Source organism: Nerophis lumbriciformis, linkage group LG13 (genome assembly GCF_033978685.3).
Source record: "Nerophis lumbriciformis linkage group LG13, RoL_Nlum_v2.1, whole genome shotgun sequence".
In the NCBI taxonomy this organism is placed as follows: Eukaryota; Metazoa; Chordata; class Actinopteri; order Syngnathiformes; family Syngnathidae; genus Nerophis; species Nerophis lumbriciformis.
Window position 1 is genome coordinate 28455181 of NC_084560.2, and position 15321 is coordinate 28470501.

The 15321-nt window shown below is 32.9% G+C and overlaps 2 protein-coding genes across 3 annotated transcripts in view; one reads left to right on the forward strand and one right to left on the reverse strand.

Moving 5' to 3' along the window:
* cfap91 (cilia and flagella associated protein 91) overlaps positions 1 to 5923 on the reverse strand; it is a 29642-nt gene extending 23719 nt beyond the window's left edge. Inside the window, exon 1 of one of the 2 annotated variants that reach the window (XM_061971149.2) lies at positions 5798 to 5923. In XM_061971149.2, the coding sequence (XP_061827133.1) occupies positions 5798 to 5804 (7 nt within the window). In that variant the 5' untranslated portion in view covers positions 5805 to 5923. The remainder of the gene's footprint in view (positions 1 to 5797) is intronic. The other variant, XM_061971150.2, reaches the window with a different exon arrangement.
* On the forward strand, positions 142 to 14171 carry LOC133613663 (cell surface glycoprotein CD200 receptor 1). Its single transcript, XM_061971364.2, has 6 exons — positions 142 to 329; positions 3651 to 3950; positions 11509 to 11784; positions 12024 to 12123; positions 13289 to 13328; positions 13440 to 14171. Exons 1-6 carry the CDS (start codon positions 260 to 262, stop codon positions 13509 to 13511), a joined length of 858 nt encoding a protein of 285 aa, XP_061827348.1. The 5' UTR covers positions 142 to 259; the 3' UTR covers positions 13512 to 14171.
* The last annotated feature ends 1150 nt before the right edge of the window (positions 14172 to 15321 follow it).

The window sequence follows — 15321 nt, forward strand, 5'->3', positions numbered from 1 at the left end:
TGGAAGTTAACTTGCATGCATAACGTGTTTGCTTGCATAAATCACACTGCTTTCTGGGTGATGATGTGCAACTTCCTGCCATCGTCACATGTTTTCATGTTTATATGTTTGGGGAGGAAGGAGATGGTAGCCAGACGGAGGGCTTATTAGTGGGCCACAGGGTGTTTCTACATCTGTGTGCTCAGTGTTGAAGAGTGCAGTACCTTTAATAAATATATTTTAAAAAAGAGATGGTTAAACGTGTTGCTGAAAACTGAGGATGAAGGAGCCGATTTGGGTTTTTGCTGCGATTTTCTTCTTGGTGTGTGAAACGTGGACTCAGGACACAGGTTAGAATCATCGACATGTGCCTTTTGCATATATATGCAATAGTATTGACATACTAAAAGCTTTTGTATGTATCGCTTGAGACTGTGCAGGTGTTAATATGCTTACAGCTACAAAACATTACAAAGCTCACGTTTCATCAAAGCAAAACTGGATTACACTTCATCCGTCTCAATGTAGCACACGTGTTGCATAATTTAAACAATTGCTTTTTTCTCAACCAAAAAAAATCGTAATTAAGTTAAGAATTTCCTACTGTAACATGGTGGGGATTTATTTTGAAAAAAGTAAATCTAGTAATATAATAGTACACTGACTGATCATTATACATTTAGACATTATACTTGCGCAGTGTAAGCCAATAATGTTTGGATTGTTATTTTATTATTTATTGTAATAAATATTAAATATATATATTTATATTAAAAGAGCCAGCAAGGTATACATTTCACCCTAAAATATTATATTCATTATATATTTGTTTCAATGTAAGGGAGGTCTTAAAAGAGCAATCACAATAGCATGTATAGTTTAATATTTATTATTACTTATTCATTAATGAATTTAAACATTTATTTCTATAATTTAGTGTATTTATTTTGTTAGAAATTATTGATTTAACAATAGCATTATTTTCGAACATGCTGTAATGAAAACTAATATGATGCGTTACATTGTAATTGTATTGTATGCATGTTCGAAATAAACTGAAGTGACCTGAATTATTATTTATAGTTAATTCATTATTAATAATTTCTGTATAAATTAAAATATATATTTGATTTTATATATGTATTGTCAGGGTGTCTTAATTTTTTGAATTGATCAGAATTCAATAGTATATTTTAAAAGTATTTTTTTAAACAAAATGTGGTATTTATAAATTTTTAACACCATTAGTGAGGTATTCACGTAACTATACGTATTTGTATTATTTATTCCTTCATTCATCAGTCTGTGTTTTTTTATTTTGTACAATGTCAGCAATTCCTGATTTAACAGTAGCAACATTATTTATAGTTTATTCATTATTAATTTATGTATAATTAAAAAAAATATGTTTTTGATAATTTATTTTTTGGCAGAGGCCTTGAATTTATCAATACTAAATTAATTAATTAAAAAATACTTTGTTATATTTATAACTTTTTTAACACCATCAGTGAGATATCTTCATAAATTTAGAATGAATATTTATTTGTATTAATTTAGCATATTAATTATTCCCTCATTTATCAGTCTATGTGGTTTGTTTACGTTGCGCAATTTTCCTAGTTATTGACTTAACATTATTTGTAGTTTATTCATTATTAATTCCATCCATCCATCCATTTTCTACCGCTTATTCCCTTTGCGGTCGCGGGGGGCGCTGGAGCCTATCTCAGCTACAATCGGGCGGAAGGCGGTCATTATTAATTTTTATATATAATTTAAATATATTTTTTTCCATCGTTTCGTGTTTGTTGTTCGTGGGCGGTCTTAATTTCTTTAATTCATCAGTATTAATAAATACATCAATATTTAAAAAATATTTTGTTATATTTGTATGTATTTGTAATATGTATTTGTATTAATTTAGCATATTAATTATCATTCCCTCATTTATCAGTCTATGTGGTTTGTTTATGTTGCACAATTTTCCTAGTTCTTGACTTGACAATATTATTATTTATAGTTTATTCATTTGATATATAATTTAAATATATATTTTTTCCATTATTTTGTGTTTGTTGTTTGTGGGTGGTCTTAATTTGTTTAACTCATCAGTATTTATCAATATATTAATATTTAAAAATATTTTTTTTAATTGTATTGATTTATTTTCTTTTAAAATGTAATGATTAATATTGATTTGTATTACTTTAGTATAATATTTATTATTCTTTAATTTATTAGTATTTTATTCATCATTCATTCATGTATGATTTTTAAAAAATGTTTAAAATTTTTTTTTTGTTTCTTTGTGGATCATATGTATTTTTTGAATTCATCAGTATTCATTATTTTTATATAAAAAAACATTTTTTGTACAATTTGTTTATTTTCTTAAAGTGAGGCATTCTTGTAGCAATATATTTCATTTGTATTATTTTAGTATATTAATTATTTCTTCATTTATCAGTCATTTTGTTTATTTTGTACAATATCCATAGTTCTTGATTTAACAATTAAATGTAAAAAACTTTTATAGTATATTAATTTATGTATAATATTAGAAATATATATTTTTTAAATAATATATTGTCAGGGGGTCTTAATTTCATTAATTCATCAGTATTCATTAGTATAGCACAGGGGTAGGGAACCTATGGCTCTTGAGCCAGATGTGACTCTTTTGATGACTGCGTCTGGCTCTCAGATACATTTTAGCTGACATTGCTTAACACGATAAGTAATGAATAATTCCGCTGGTAATCACAGTGATAAAAATAACGTTCAAAATATAAAACATTCTCATGCATTCTAATCCATCCATCCGTTTTCTACCGCACCTGTTCAAGAAGTCGCATTAAAGGTCAGAAGTATTTCATTTATTATTGGTTAGCTTCAAAATAATGCTATTAAAAAGAATAAGAGACTGATTATACTCTAAAAGTGTTGGTCTTACTTAAAAATGCACACATTTAGTTGTATTCAGTGTTCAAAAAATATGGCTCTCACGGATATATATTTTAAAATATTTGGCTTTCATGGCTCTCTCAGCCAAAAAGGTTCCCGACCCCTGGTATAGCCATATTTGAAAATATTTTAATAGTTATATCATGTATTTCTTTTTTAAAACCTATCAGTGAGGTTACATTATTTATTTGTATCATTTTAGTATATGAATTATTCCCTCTTTTATTGGTCTTTGTTGTTTGTCATTTTTATTTAGTTTTTCTTTTTCAGATCAACATTTTGTAATCAATTGCATTGCTTTATTTTTTTTTTAATGATTTTTTTCACACCGCCAGCAAGTTATTAGTTAAATAGGGTTATTTATTTTTCTTAATTGATACCTTAAATATCAAAAACAAAATTGAATTGAACAATATGATTAATTATTTTGTTGATGAATGTATTTAGTTCATTACCAAGTAAAAAGCTAGTGTTGTGACAATCAGTGGAAAGAACCCTCCTGGAGGTGTGAGCAGAATATACTGGAAGATATTTTGAGAACGTGCAAGCAACCAAAAAAGCGACATCAAATTTTCCACTTGACTTAATAACATTAACTGTAATATTGCACAATCCAGTAAAATCCAATACAAGAGTTATAGCCAAGACAACAATGCTGAGTTTTGATTGACGTTATGCTTTCTTTGGTATTATTTCTTTTGCAGTCATCTCATCTTTCAATGTGGGAAGTGAAGTCAAGCTGAACTGCAGTGACAAGTCATGGCGGGAGATGATGTACGTCATCTGGAACTTGGAGCTGCTACACAAACAGTGCAAGATCGCCGACACAGTCGACGGCCAATCTGAAAATACCTGCAACGACGGCAAGACCCTGCGGAACACCTCTCAGGCTCAGCAATATCTGCACATCCCACACTTCTCCAGTGACGACGTGGGACTATACAAGTGTGAAGTGGCTTTCAAGGGAGGGTCCGAAACCTGCAACATCAGCGTGTCCATCACAGGTGAGATCTCTTCTATTGTAGAATAATAGCATTTTTTTTTTTTTTTTTAAGTTACTTTATTAAATAGTCACTTTTTCTCCTAAATTCTCCTAAGTTTATATTTTGATTCATGCGATAACATGACAAAAATTCAGATTTAATTATTTTACTAATTTAATGTCAAACCTTTTCTTGTAACATTATGGGATTTTCTTGCAAAATTAAAAAAATGTATTCAACTAACATTCCCCTTTTTCCTTATAGGCTACAATAGAAATGTACCCTCCAAAAATGTAATGTTTTTCTTTTATTTCATGTAAAATCACAACTGTCATCTGTAACAGTTTTTTTCGTGTAATAGTAAGACTAAAAGGGGACCCATTATGCAATACCAACTTTTCTCACGTTTTGGTACCGACTGTTGTGTATTTGGAATCTGCAAAGGGCCCGAAAATGTTAAATAAAACCATGGAGGGATTCAGAGATATTTATAAAAAATTATCTTGCCTTCTTTCAGACTTCCTCCAAACAAGCAGTGTTAAGTTCCACTCTTCTACTCCAAAAAGGACCCACGGACAACTCATGATTTCCAATTGATCAACTTTTTAAATTGTCCAACTTGAAGCATTGTTGGTTTCATTTTAGTTGATCTTCAATTAATCATCAGGTTGTAAATCTTCAAACCACAGAAACAGAGATGTTAATGTAATTACACAGGTATTTTCAAAAACAATGTTTTACAAAATACGTTTAAACCTCGGAATAATGTTTTAACTTTCCAATTAGATGTTTCTTTTAGTTTATTTCAAACATGAACACACTTACAGCATAATACATCACACAATTTCATATCATTTCTGTTTACATCATGTCCGAAAAGGAGTAGGAAGAAGCAAAGCTTATTTAATCCTACCCCTTTCCCACTTCAGAGCGTTTACAAATATATACATTCATTTACTGACCTTTTTATAGTAAAATGACATCCGTGAATGAGTAATACAACAGCTTTGTAATATGTAATTAGTTAAGTCAGTCATTAGAAACATACTGAGATGAATATCTTATTTTTAATAAGGTCGAAAGTATTTCTCAGTTTTTCTTTGTACTTTGTAAGCACTATTAATTTGAACAACCTCTTAAACTGGATCATATCAGTACAATGTTTAACTTCTTTAAACATTCCATAATTTAATTCTACATACAGATATGCTAAAGGTTCTAAGTGTTGTACGAGCATACAAATGTTTTAAATTAGATTTTCCTCTAAGGTTATATTTCTCCTCTTTAGTTGAAAAGAATTGTTGTACATTTGGTGTTTAAACCTAATGTTTCTAAACTTTTAAATAATGATGACAAACAATACTTGTCAAAATGAATACAGATATTTTAAATTAAATGCATGTAAATGAACTAGCGAAAAATGAATTGAATGGAACAAGCAGGTTAAATGAACTGAACTAAATCTATTCAACAATTAGAGTAATTAAAGGGAATAAAGAAACTAAAAATGGCTGCGAGCTTGTAGATAGTCTCTTTTCTCAAAGTCTTTTAAACATTCTACATTCAAGCTTAACTTTTAGCAAGAGTTAAACAAACATGAATTCATCCTATAACTTTGCATTCATCTTTTGTACTTTTACCTTTAACCATTTTCCATTTTAACTTAAGCTTAACCCATTTACGTGTGCTTTAAACTTTAAACAACTTGCTTTTAACTGGTCAAACTGAAATGCAGTAATGCAGTGCCTCAACTTCAACCCAGCAGTTCAAACAAACAAATTAAGATAGTTGAGTAAGCAAGTCAAGAAGCTTGCAGGTACAAGCTAAGCATATCAAAGTAAGCATTTCAAATGAACACGCATACTCACCGACCATCGGTGTGTTTGGAGAAACTTGGAGAGTAGATCTTGCGGCTGTGGCTGCTTGCTCTTCTTCCTTGCATGCAGCTTGTTTGGTGAATGACTGACTGAACCTTCATACCCTTTCAGGTGCCTTCAATCAGTAATTTTGCGGCCATTTTCCCTTGGCATTCTGGGAATTGTAGTTAACCAATGGTTTTGAACATGTGGTTTTCCACCATGTAGGGCATGGATTGACTCTTGACTGACACTTCTGAGTTTTCAACTCCACAAGCAGCTTGGAATTTGCTCCACTTGTGACGTTTTTCCCATTGGCGGATATCTCCTTGAATGGTACCCGAGGAGATTTGCGTGAATCCGCCATTGAAGTCCGTCGTCGTAGTCAATAATTTCCTTCTTTTTCTCCATTATCTTGTTAAGGGGCAGACTGGCTTGTACATGCACATGTATCCTCTGCAGTTGCCATTTCTAACGGTTATGCCCATTAGACTCTTACTGACACCTTGTGGCGATAGGTAAATACTACGCTTCATTTGTTTGGGCACTTCCGGGTTGATGAGGTCAGTTCAGTTCATGAGACGATTGAGAAGTAGACAAGTTGTGTTAGCTCTTACAAGCCTTGGAAAAGATAAGTCGTTTTTACAAAATAAAAGTCCAGTGCAAGACAAAAGTAAAGATAAGACAAAGCAAGATCAACAACAATAAAGAGCCTAAATGGATTAATCTGCTTTGGAACTTTATTAGACGTCTTGGATTGTTTGTTAGCTGTCTGCCAAGCTGTATAACCTCAACACTTACAGTGAGGGCAGAACACTAATACAAAGTAGCATATTGCTTGATCTTAATCAGTCAGTAGACTCGTTATGGAAGCACTAAAAACTACAACAAAGATGGCGGGGAGAACACAGTCGAAGTGGAAGCACATAAATAAGCCCCGCAAGACGGCGCATCCTGAAATTCGTCTGTAAAACATCATCTTGAATAAAGAACCACTGTTACTTTATTAAATAGTCAAACTTTTCCTCCTAAATTCTCCTAATTTTATATTTTTATTCATGAAATAATATGTCAAAAAATCAGATTTAATTCTTCTACTAATTTATTGTAAAAAAAAAAATATTGTAACATTATGGGATTTTCGTGCAAAATTAAAAATGTATTCATCTAACTTCCTCCTTTTTCTTATAGGCTACAATAGAAATGTGCCCTCAAAATATTTAAAAATGTTTATTTTATTTCATGTAAAATCACAACACTAATGTGTAACGTTTTTTTTGCGTAATATTACGACTAAAAAGGGGACCTTTTATGCAAAACCAACTTTTCTCACATTTTGGTACCGACTCTTATGTATTTGGAATCTGTAGAGGGCCCGAAAATGTTAAATCAAACCAAGGAAGCGTTCAGAGATATTTATAAAATAATCTTGCCTTCTTTCAGACTTCCTCCAAACAAGCCGTTTGGAATTTGCTCCACTTGTGTCGGGGAGAACACAGTCAAAGTGGAAGCATGTAAATAAACCCCACAAGACGGCGTATCCTGAAATTAGTCTGTAAAACATCATCTTGAATAAGTCCGTCGTCGTAGTCAATAATTTCCTTCTTTTTCTCCACTATCTTGTTAAGGGGCAGACTGGCTCGTACATGCACATGTATCCTCTGCTGTTGCCATTTCTAATACAAAGTAGCATATTGCTTGATCTTAATCAGTCAGTAGACTCGTTATGGAAGCGCTAAAAACTACAACAACGATGGCAGGGAGAACACAGTCGAAGTGGAAGCACGTAAATAAACCCCGCAAGACGGTGCATCCTGAAATTCATCTGTAAAACATCATCCTGAATAAAAAAACACTGTTACTTTATTAAATAGTCACACTTTTCCTCCTAAATTCTCCTAACTTTATATTTTTATTCATACGATAATATGACAAAAATTCCGATTTAATTCTTCTACTAATTTAATGTTAAACTTTGTCTTGTAACATTATGGAATTTTCTTGCAAAATTAAAAATATATTCATCGAACAGTCCCCTTTTTCCTAATAGGCTACAATAGAAATGTACCCTCAAAAAATGTAAAAATGTTTCTTTTATATCATATAAAATCACAACTCTTTTTTCGCGTAATATTATGACTAAAAGGGGACCTGTTATGCAAAACCAACTTTTCACACATTTTGGTACCGACTGTTGTGTATTTGGAATCTCCATCAAACCATGGAGGGGTTCAGAGATATTTATAAAATAATCTTGCCTTCTTTCAGACTTCCTCCAAACAAGCCGTTTTGGAATTTGCTCCTCTTGTGACGTTTTTCCCATTGGCGGATATCTCCTTATATGGAGATTTGCGTGTATCCGCCACTGAAGTCTGTCGTTGTAGTCAATAATTTCTTTCTTTTTCTCGATTATCTTGTTGAGGGGCAGACTGGCTCGTACATGCACATGTATCCTCTGTGTCAGAATATTTGTATCTAAGTTATCACAAAACTTTGTGTTTCAATGAGTTCCTGGCGAGCAGACAAAAGCTGTCTTTGATCTTACCAATTAAAAGGCTGGTAAAACTCCACTGTGTAGGATGGGAAGCGACATGAAGGCGTCGGTTTCTTTGATTTATTGTAATCCACAGAAAGATATTGTCTTGACCCGAGATCTACAAAGCGGAGAAGAGGTAGGGCCTAACCTCCCTCCAGGCACCTTTTCGTTGAACTGTTTTGTGACAAAGGCAGCGGCTGTTTACGACCCCCTTCCTTTAGAAACAGCTGTTGCCATGTAATCAGGGAAAGTCCAAATAAAAGAGGAGACGTACAATCTTTCGTCAGAGCGTGGGACGACACTGTGCAAGGGTACAGTGTCTACGCGTTTCTCCTCATTGAGCCAAATTTAATTCTGTTTCTGTTTAATTCCTTGCTTCTTGTCTTGTTTAATAAATGCCATCAGTGTTTGAACCTGACACTCTGCTGTTGCCATTTCTAACACAAAGTAGCATATTGCTTGATCTTAATCAGTCAGTAGACTCGTTATGGAAGTGCTAAAAACTACAACAAAGATGGCGGGGAGAACGCAGTCGAAGTGGAAGCACGTAAATAAGCCCCACAAGACGGCGCATCCTGAAAACCGTCTGTAAAACATAATCTATGCAACATTTTTAATAAAGAAACAATGTTACATGTTATGTAGACCACACGGAAGTGTTTGAAATGTAGAAAAAAAAAAATCATACCATGACCCCTTTTACACTTTTGCAAAATTCTTTGTATGCCTGTTTGCATAAATATAATTTTTTTTCTGGAAATATTACATATTACAACTTAATTCTTACAAAATGTTCTGGGTAGTTTTACAAATGTACAGTTTTAATGTTTTTCTTTTTTTGTAATATTTAGGGCTATCAGAAATAACCAGTTAACTCATGTGATTAATCACAAAAAATGATCGCATTAATTAGGAACACACTTAGATTAATCATGCCATTTATTTTGACCCTACATGGTCTTTTCCCTTAACCGCCATATGGTCACTGATCAATACATATGTCAGTACTAGAGGCTCCGACTGGTGTGTTTGCCAGCAAATTTAACTCCAAAATACAACCTAAAAAAGACTTTAGATAAAGCTGTTACCAAAGTTTGTGCAAATGAACAACATTCATTCAAGAAAAAACTTTAAAATGTTCCTAGATGACATTCTTACAATACATTTGCATTTGTCTACAAATATTAGGTTATTTTCTTAAGTTAATTCATATTATGCAAGCGAGTTATAAAACCTGTGGTAAATCAAAATGTGATTAATTTAAAAAAAAGTATAATTTGAGAGCATTAGTAAAATTACAAGTTTAGTTTTTTTTGTGCTAAATTCACACTTTGTTCTTGCAAAATTGCAAGTTTTTTACTTGGTTTATTCGGATTTTTCTTAAAATTAGCCTTTTTTTGTCGTAAGATTAGTCCTTTTTTGTTGTTGTTGTTGTAACGTTACTCTCTTTTTTATTTATGTCATGTACTTGCGCTCTCAAAACTTAAATGTCATAACAGTACTTACTAGCTTGTTTTTCTATTAGTAGTTTGTTCTCGCAAGTTTTAACTTGATTCTCCCTAAAATACACATTTATTGTCACAAAATAACCAATTTCTTCCTGTTTTGTCATAATTTTAACAATTTATAATTTGACTTTTTTGTGGTAAAATTACAAGATTAATTTAGTAAAATTCTAAATATAAAATTAGTTTCTCGTCGGAATATTGCAAGTTCTCGTAAAACCTTCCCTTTTTTCTAGGCAAAATTAGCCCTTTTTTCGTTGCAACACAATATTTCTATCACATCATGGCGCCGTTGGGAACCAGCAACCTGAGGGTTCCTGGTTCGATCCCCACCTTCTACCAATCTCGTCATGTCCGTTGTGTTTGAGCAAGACACTTCACCCTTGCTCCTGATGGGTCGTGGTTAGGGCCTTGCATGGCGGCTCCCGCCCGTGTGTGAATGTGTGTATGTGGAATTAGTGTCAAAGTGCTTTGAGTACCTTGAAGGTAGAAAAGCGCTATAAAAGTATAACCCATTTACCATTATCATATTATGTCTTTCTTCTCTCAGAATATTTGTTGTCATAAATTGTATTTTCATATTATATTATTATTCCTCGGCCCTGTGATGAGGTGGCGCCTTGTCCAGGGTGTACCCCGCCTTCCGCCCGAATGCAGCTGAGATAGGCTCCAGCACCCCCTGCAACCCCAAAAGGGACAAGCGGTAGAAAATGGATGGATGTATTATTATTCCTCCTCTCATATACAATACTTTCAGAATTTTCTAAATTCTTCCTTTTTTCCCCTCATAATAGACATTTATTGTGGTACAAAATGACTACTATTATCTTCTAACGTGTCGTTTTTAGTTCAGTTAAATTTTGCAATAAAATATTTCTATCACATCATATTATGTATTTTTTCTCTCAAAATGTTTGTTGTCATTAAAATTGTATTTCCATACTATATTATTATTCCTCCTCTCATATACAATAACTTCAGAATTTTCAAAATTCGTCCTTTTCCCCCCTCATAATAGACATTTATTGTGGTAAAAATGACTACTATTATCTTCTAACGTGTCGTTTTTAGTTCAGTTAAATTTTGCAATAAAATATTTCTATCACATCATATTATGTCTTTTTTCTCTCAAAATGTTTGTTGTCATAAATTGTATTTCCATACTATATTAGTATTCATCCTCTCATATACAATACTTTCAGAATTTTCAAAATTCTTCCTTTTTTCCCCTCATAATAGACATTTATTGTGGTAAAAATGACTACTATTTTCTTCTAACGTGTCGCTTTTAGTTCAGTTAAATTTTGCAATTTTCTTTTGTAACATTGCAAAAAAAACCTTTGGAAACTTATAACTTCTCATAAAATTTGCCTTTTTTTTTTTCTTGTAACATTAAAATATTATTGTATGCCATGTTATGTCTTTATTCTAGTACAATTCCAAATGTATTCTCGTAACATTAAAAAAATGTTTTTCATGTTTTGACAATTTAAAAAAAATATCTGCCTCTTTTCTCATATTATTACAGATTGAGATCAATTAAATCATCTACGATTATGACTTTTTTCTAATAAAATTACAAGTTGAACCTAACAAAATTCCCTTATTTTTTGTCATAGCGTTGCAAATGCTCTCTTCTTGTAAAATGATGACTTATGATGGACCTCTTGTTACTGCTTTAGTTCCTCCTAAAATGTCCTCCTGGTTGGAGTGGCGTGCTGACAACACAATGGCGGCTGTGTGTAAAGCGGAGGGAGGAAAGCCGGCCGCCAAGATAACATGGAGCCACGCTGGGAACCTCTCATCCGTGGAGAAGCAGCAGAGTTTCGATGGCTTCTTCTCGGTGGAAAGTCACCTGGAGTTCCCCAAGGGCGTGAAGAATGTGGAAAATGTGACCTGCATCATCAGCCATCCGTTCTGGCAGTCAGAGAAAACGTTGCTACCAAAGCACGCAAAAGGTCTGCAAACTTTTCTCACTACTTTCATTGTTGCTTTGTGTCCGGGACAAAGATGCTAAGGGACATTAAAAGCTCCTGCTTCTTGCATTTAATTCACAGCAAATGCAATTAAAATATATTGTATGCATTGTATAGTAAACATGTTTCCAAGAAATGCTGATTACTCCTGTATGACTTTACATCCTTTGTATTTGTCATATGCATTCCTATCATTTCAACTGCTATATTTCAATCCCTAGGTCTGCCTTATAATGTGATGCTCATCCTCATAGTTGGGACAGTCTTAATAGTTCTGGCCGCCATCTTAGTCTTTGCACACAAGAAACTAATCATACTGAGGTGAGGATTCTGTATCATTCTTTTTTGGGGGTTTCATTTCATTTCTTTCTCTTTTTAAAATGGAATCTATTTGTATTATATATTATTTATCCTATTTAATTTTCTGCTATTTCACATTTATTTAACTTGTATTTGTTTCATTACTTTAATCTTAGTTAAGTGGAATTAATGTCGTTTTTGGTTTTTATTTTAAATACATACATTTAACTGAAGTTGGTGTAGTATATCAATTTATTTTTAAAATTCGTTTGTACACTGTAAACCCGAATAAGTAAGCAGAACTCAAAAAAAGTGAGGCAATCAGTTGCCACATATTTTTGGAGTTCATAAACTCAAATATTTGAGTATATCAGATCGTAAATATTTGGAGTTTATGTCGAATGTAGTTTTAAATTATAAATGAATTAAACTTACCAATTAAGCCAACTTAAAAATGTTCCTCCTCGTGTCTGCTGCCTGAAGAGGAAGTGCACGCAAATGCTACAAAATAAAAGCACTTCCTCTGTGTGCGTGTGCATGTGTGCGCGCGTGCATGCAATAATGTAAATATACATACACACACAGAGTATAATAACAATACAAATCTATAATGCGATTGATTCATTCTTAATTTATTCTTGATTCGATTTAATGATTTGTTCTTTCAAAATAAGACAAAATTATGTTTAATCCACTGGGTTTTAAGTAACTGAGTTAATTTTAAATAGTAGTTACATAATCTGCAAACAAGTAAATAATAATTAAAAATAAGAAGTTTAATCAACTTAAAAAGAAGGAACATTTTACTCACACTCAACATTTTTAAGTAAGTACGACTTTTAACAACTTTTTAAGTTTACACTATTTATTCTAATTTATTATTTTGAGCATTCGGGTTTACAGTGTAGATTTAAATTTTTTTGTATCTAAATTTGTTTCAATTTGATTTCTTAATTTTGCAAAAAAGTTCATTTAATGTAATTATTCTATTCATTTGTCTTTTGTTATTTCAGTTTTATCACTTCTTTATTTAATTGTTTTGAAATACGTTTGATCTAATTTACCTATTTTAATTTAATTTCTTTATTTAATACATTTGATCTAATTTACCTATTTTAATTTAATTTCTTTTTTTAATTTGATACTGTCACAATAATTTAAGATTATTATTTTCCTTTCCCACAAGGGGTTTGCCTGGCGACTGCTCGACTAAGAAAACTCAGCCGGTATGTGGTTTGTTTTTATCTTTGCGGTGATCACTTGAGGTTGCTCACTTTTAGGTTTAGTCACTGACACCTTTTTTCTATCTCTCTCTCTCTTTTTTTTTTTTTTTTTAGATGGAAGATGTAGAGGAAATAGAACCTTACGCCAGCTATGTACAACGTGTCAACTCAATCTATAACTACTGAACACAGCGGGACTCAATGACCTCTTGTGCTACATTATGTGTATATACATACATAGACATAGTATACAGTATATACCATACATATATATAAATATATATATATATATATATATATATATATATATATATATATATATTTTTTTTTTTTATATATGAACTGAAAGAAAGTGTACCATGACCATTCTGATTGGTCAGGTTGAGAAAACTAAAACCTTGAGAACCCATGCAGTCACGGGGAGAACATGGAAACTCCACACAGAAAGATCCCGAGCCCGGGATTGAACCCAGGACTGCTCAGGACCTTCGTATTGTGAGGCATATGCACTAACCCCTGTTCCACCGTGCTTCCGCCAAGGCACATGTAACAACATATTAACATTGCTGTATGTATACTTTTGACCGAGCAGATATATATAAGCATACATGCATATATATTTGTATGTATGTATGTATGTATGAATCAGCATACACATACAGTACATAGATAGACACATGTCTATTGCTGGTCTTGGCCAAATATTACCAATGAAGTCACATACTATGCTTTACACCAGAGGGTGCTGTTGTCAGAAAAGAGATTTGTACACAGAAATAAAGTAGATATTTCTATGTCAGATCTCATTAGCTGCAGGGATACACAACATGAACCAATTATAAGCCCCCGGATTGTTTTAATCTTTGTTTTTTCCCCATTACAAAAGAATAGTGGAGACAAAGAAAGTAAAGGAAAACACATCAGGATCACATTAACATCAGTAACTGAAGGCGAAACGTTTCATAGATAAAATAACACTGCATATGTCAGGACGATGTAGTATGTGTTAAATATGGAAGGAAGTGGAAGTGGTCTCAGGGCTGAATCACAGCTGAAGGCATGCAAAACCAACAGCAACCCGAAACCTGACTCAAACCTTAACCCTAAATTTTCTTTGGAATCAGATTTTCCGGCACGTAACAAAGGTGTACTCACTGCGTTGCAACATGAACCACATAAAGTGATGGACGGGAAGTGTAACTGCATGGCAATATAGTCACACTTCTACTACATAAACCATCGTGCCAAGGAGAAGCTAGAGCTTGAAAACTCTGCTTTGTTTATTAAAGTCTCCTGGCCTTCCTACCAAACCATGATTATGGTGTAACGTTACACCCCTAGTAAACTTAAACCTAACTTAATCGCCACTGACAACTTATATTGCATCTGATTTTAAAATACAATTTTTTTTATATAACAATGCACTGTAAAAAATCACTGTAACTCACTCCTGTTTCATTGTGATTGGTCTTTATTTTATTATGGGCCTCCTGCAATGCAAGCGGCCCATATTAATGTTCTTTGGACTTAATCTTTATTCTTCTTCTTCCTCTTCCATCTTATTCTGCAGCGATTAATTAAAGACGAACCGGCCTACAAACCCAGACATATCTAATACCATCGGAAAGGTCCCGCTCACTAGTTGGGAACATTTTGTGTTCCCATAGCGACACTATTCATGTCTAAAAAAAAAACCACACAAAAAAAACCGGACATATTAATTGGTACATACCAGTGACGTGCAGTCAGGGGAGGCAGGTGAGGCGGGGCCTCACGTGCCATCATGGAAAGAAAAAAAAAAATTAAATTGTTATATGCATCCAGTGATTATACTATAAAGTTAGTTTCCATTTAACTTCACCAGTTTTAGATTATTTGTATTCAAAATCGCAGAATTTTCACATTTGCCGTTCAAATACTGAGAAGAGACTTGCGGTGATCAGCAGCCAGTTGAGCCTCACCATGGATTGTGCAATGACTCGGATAACTGCTGGCC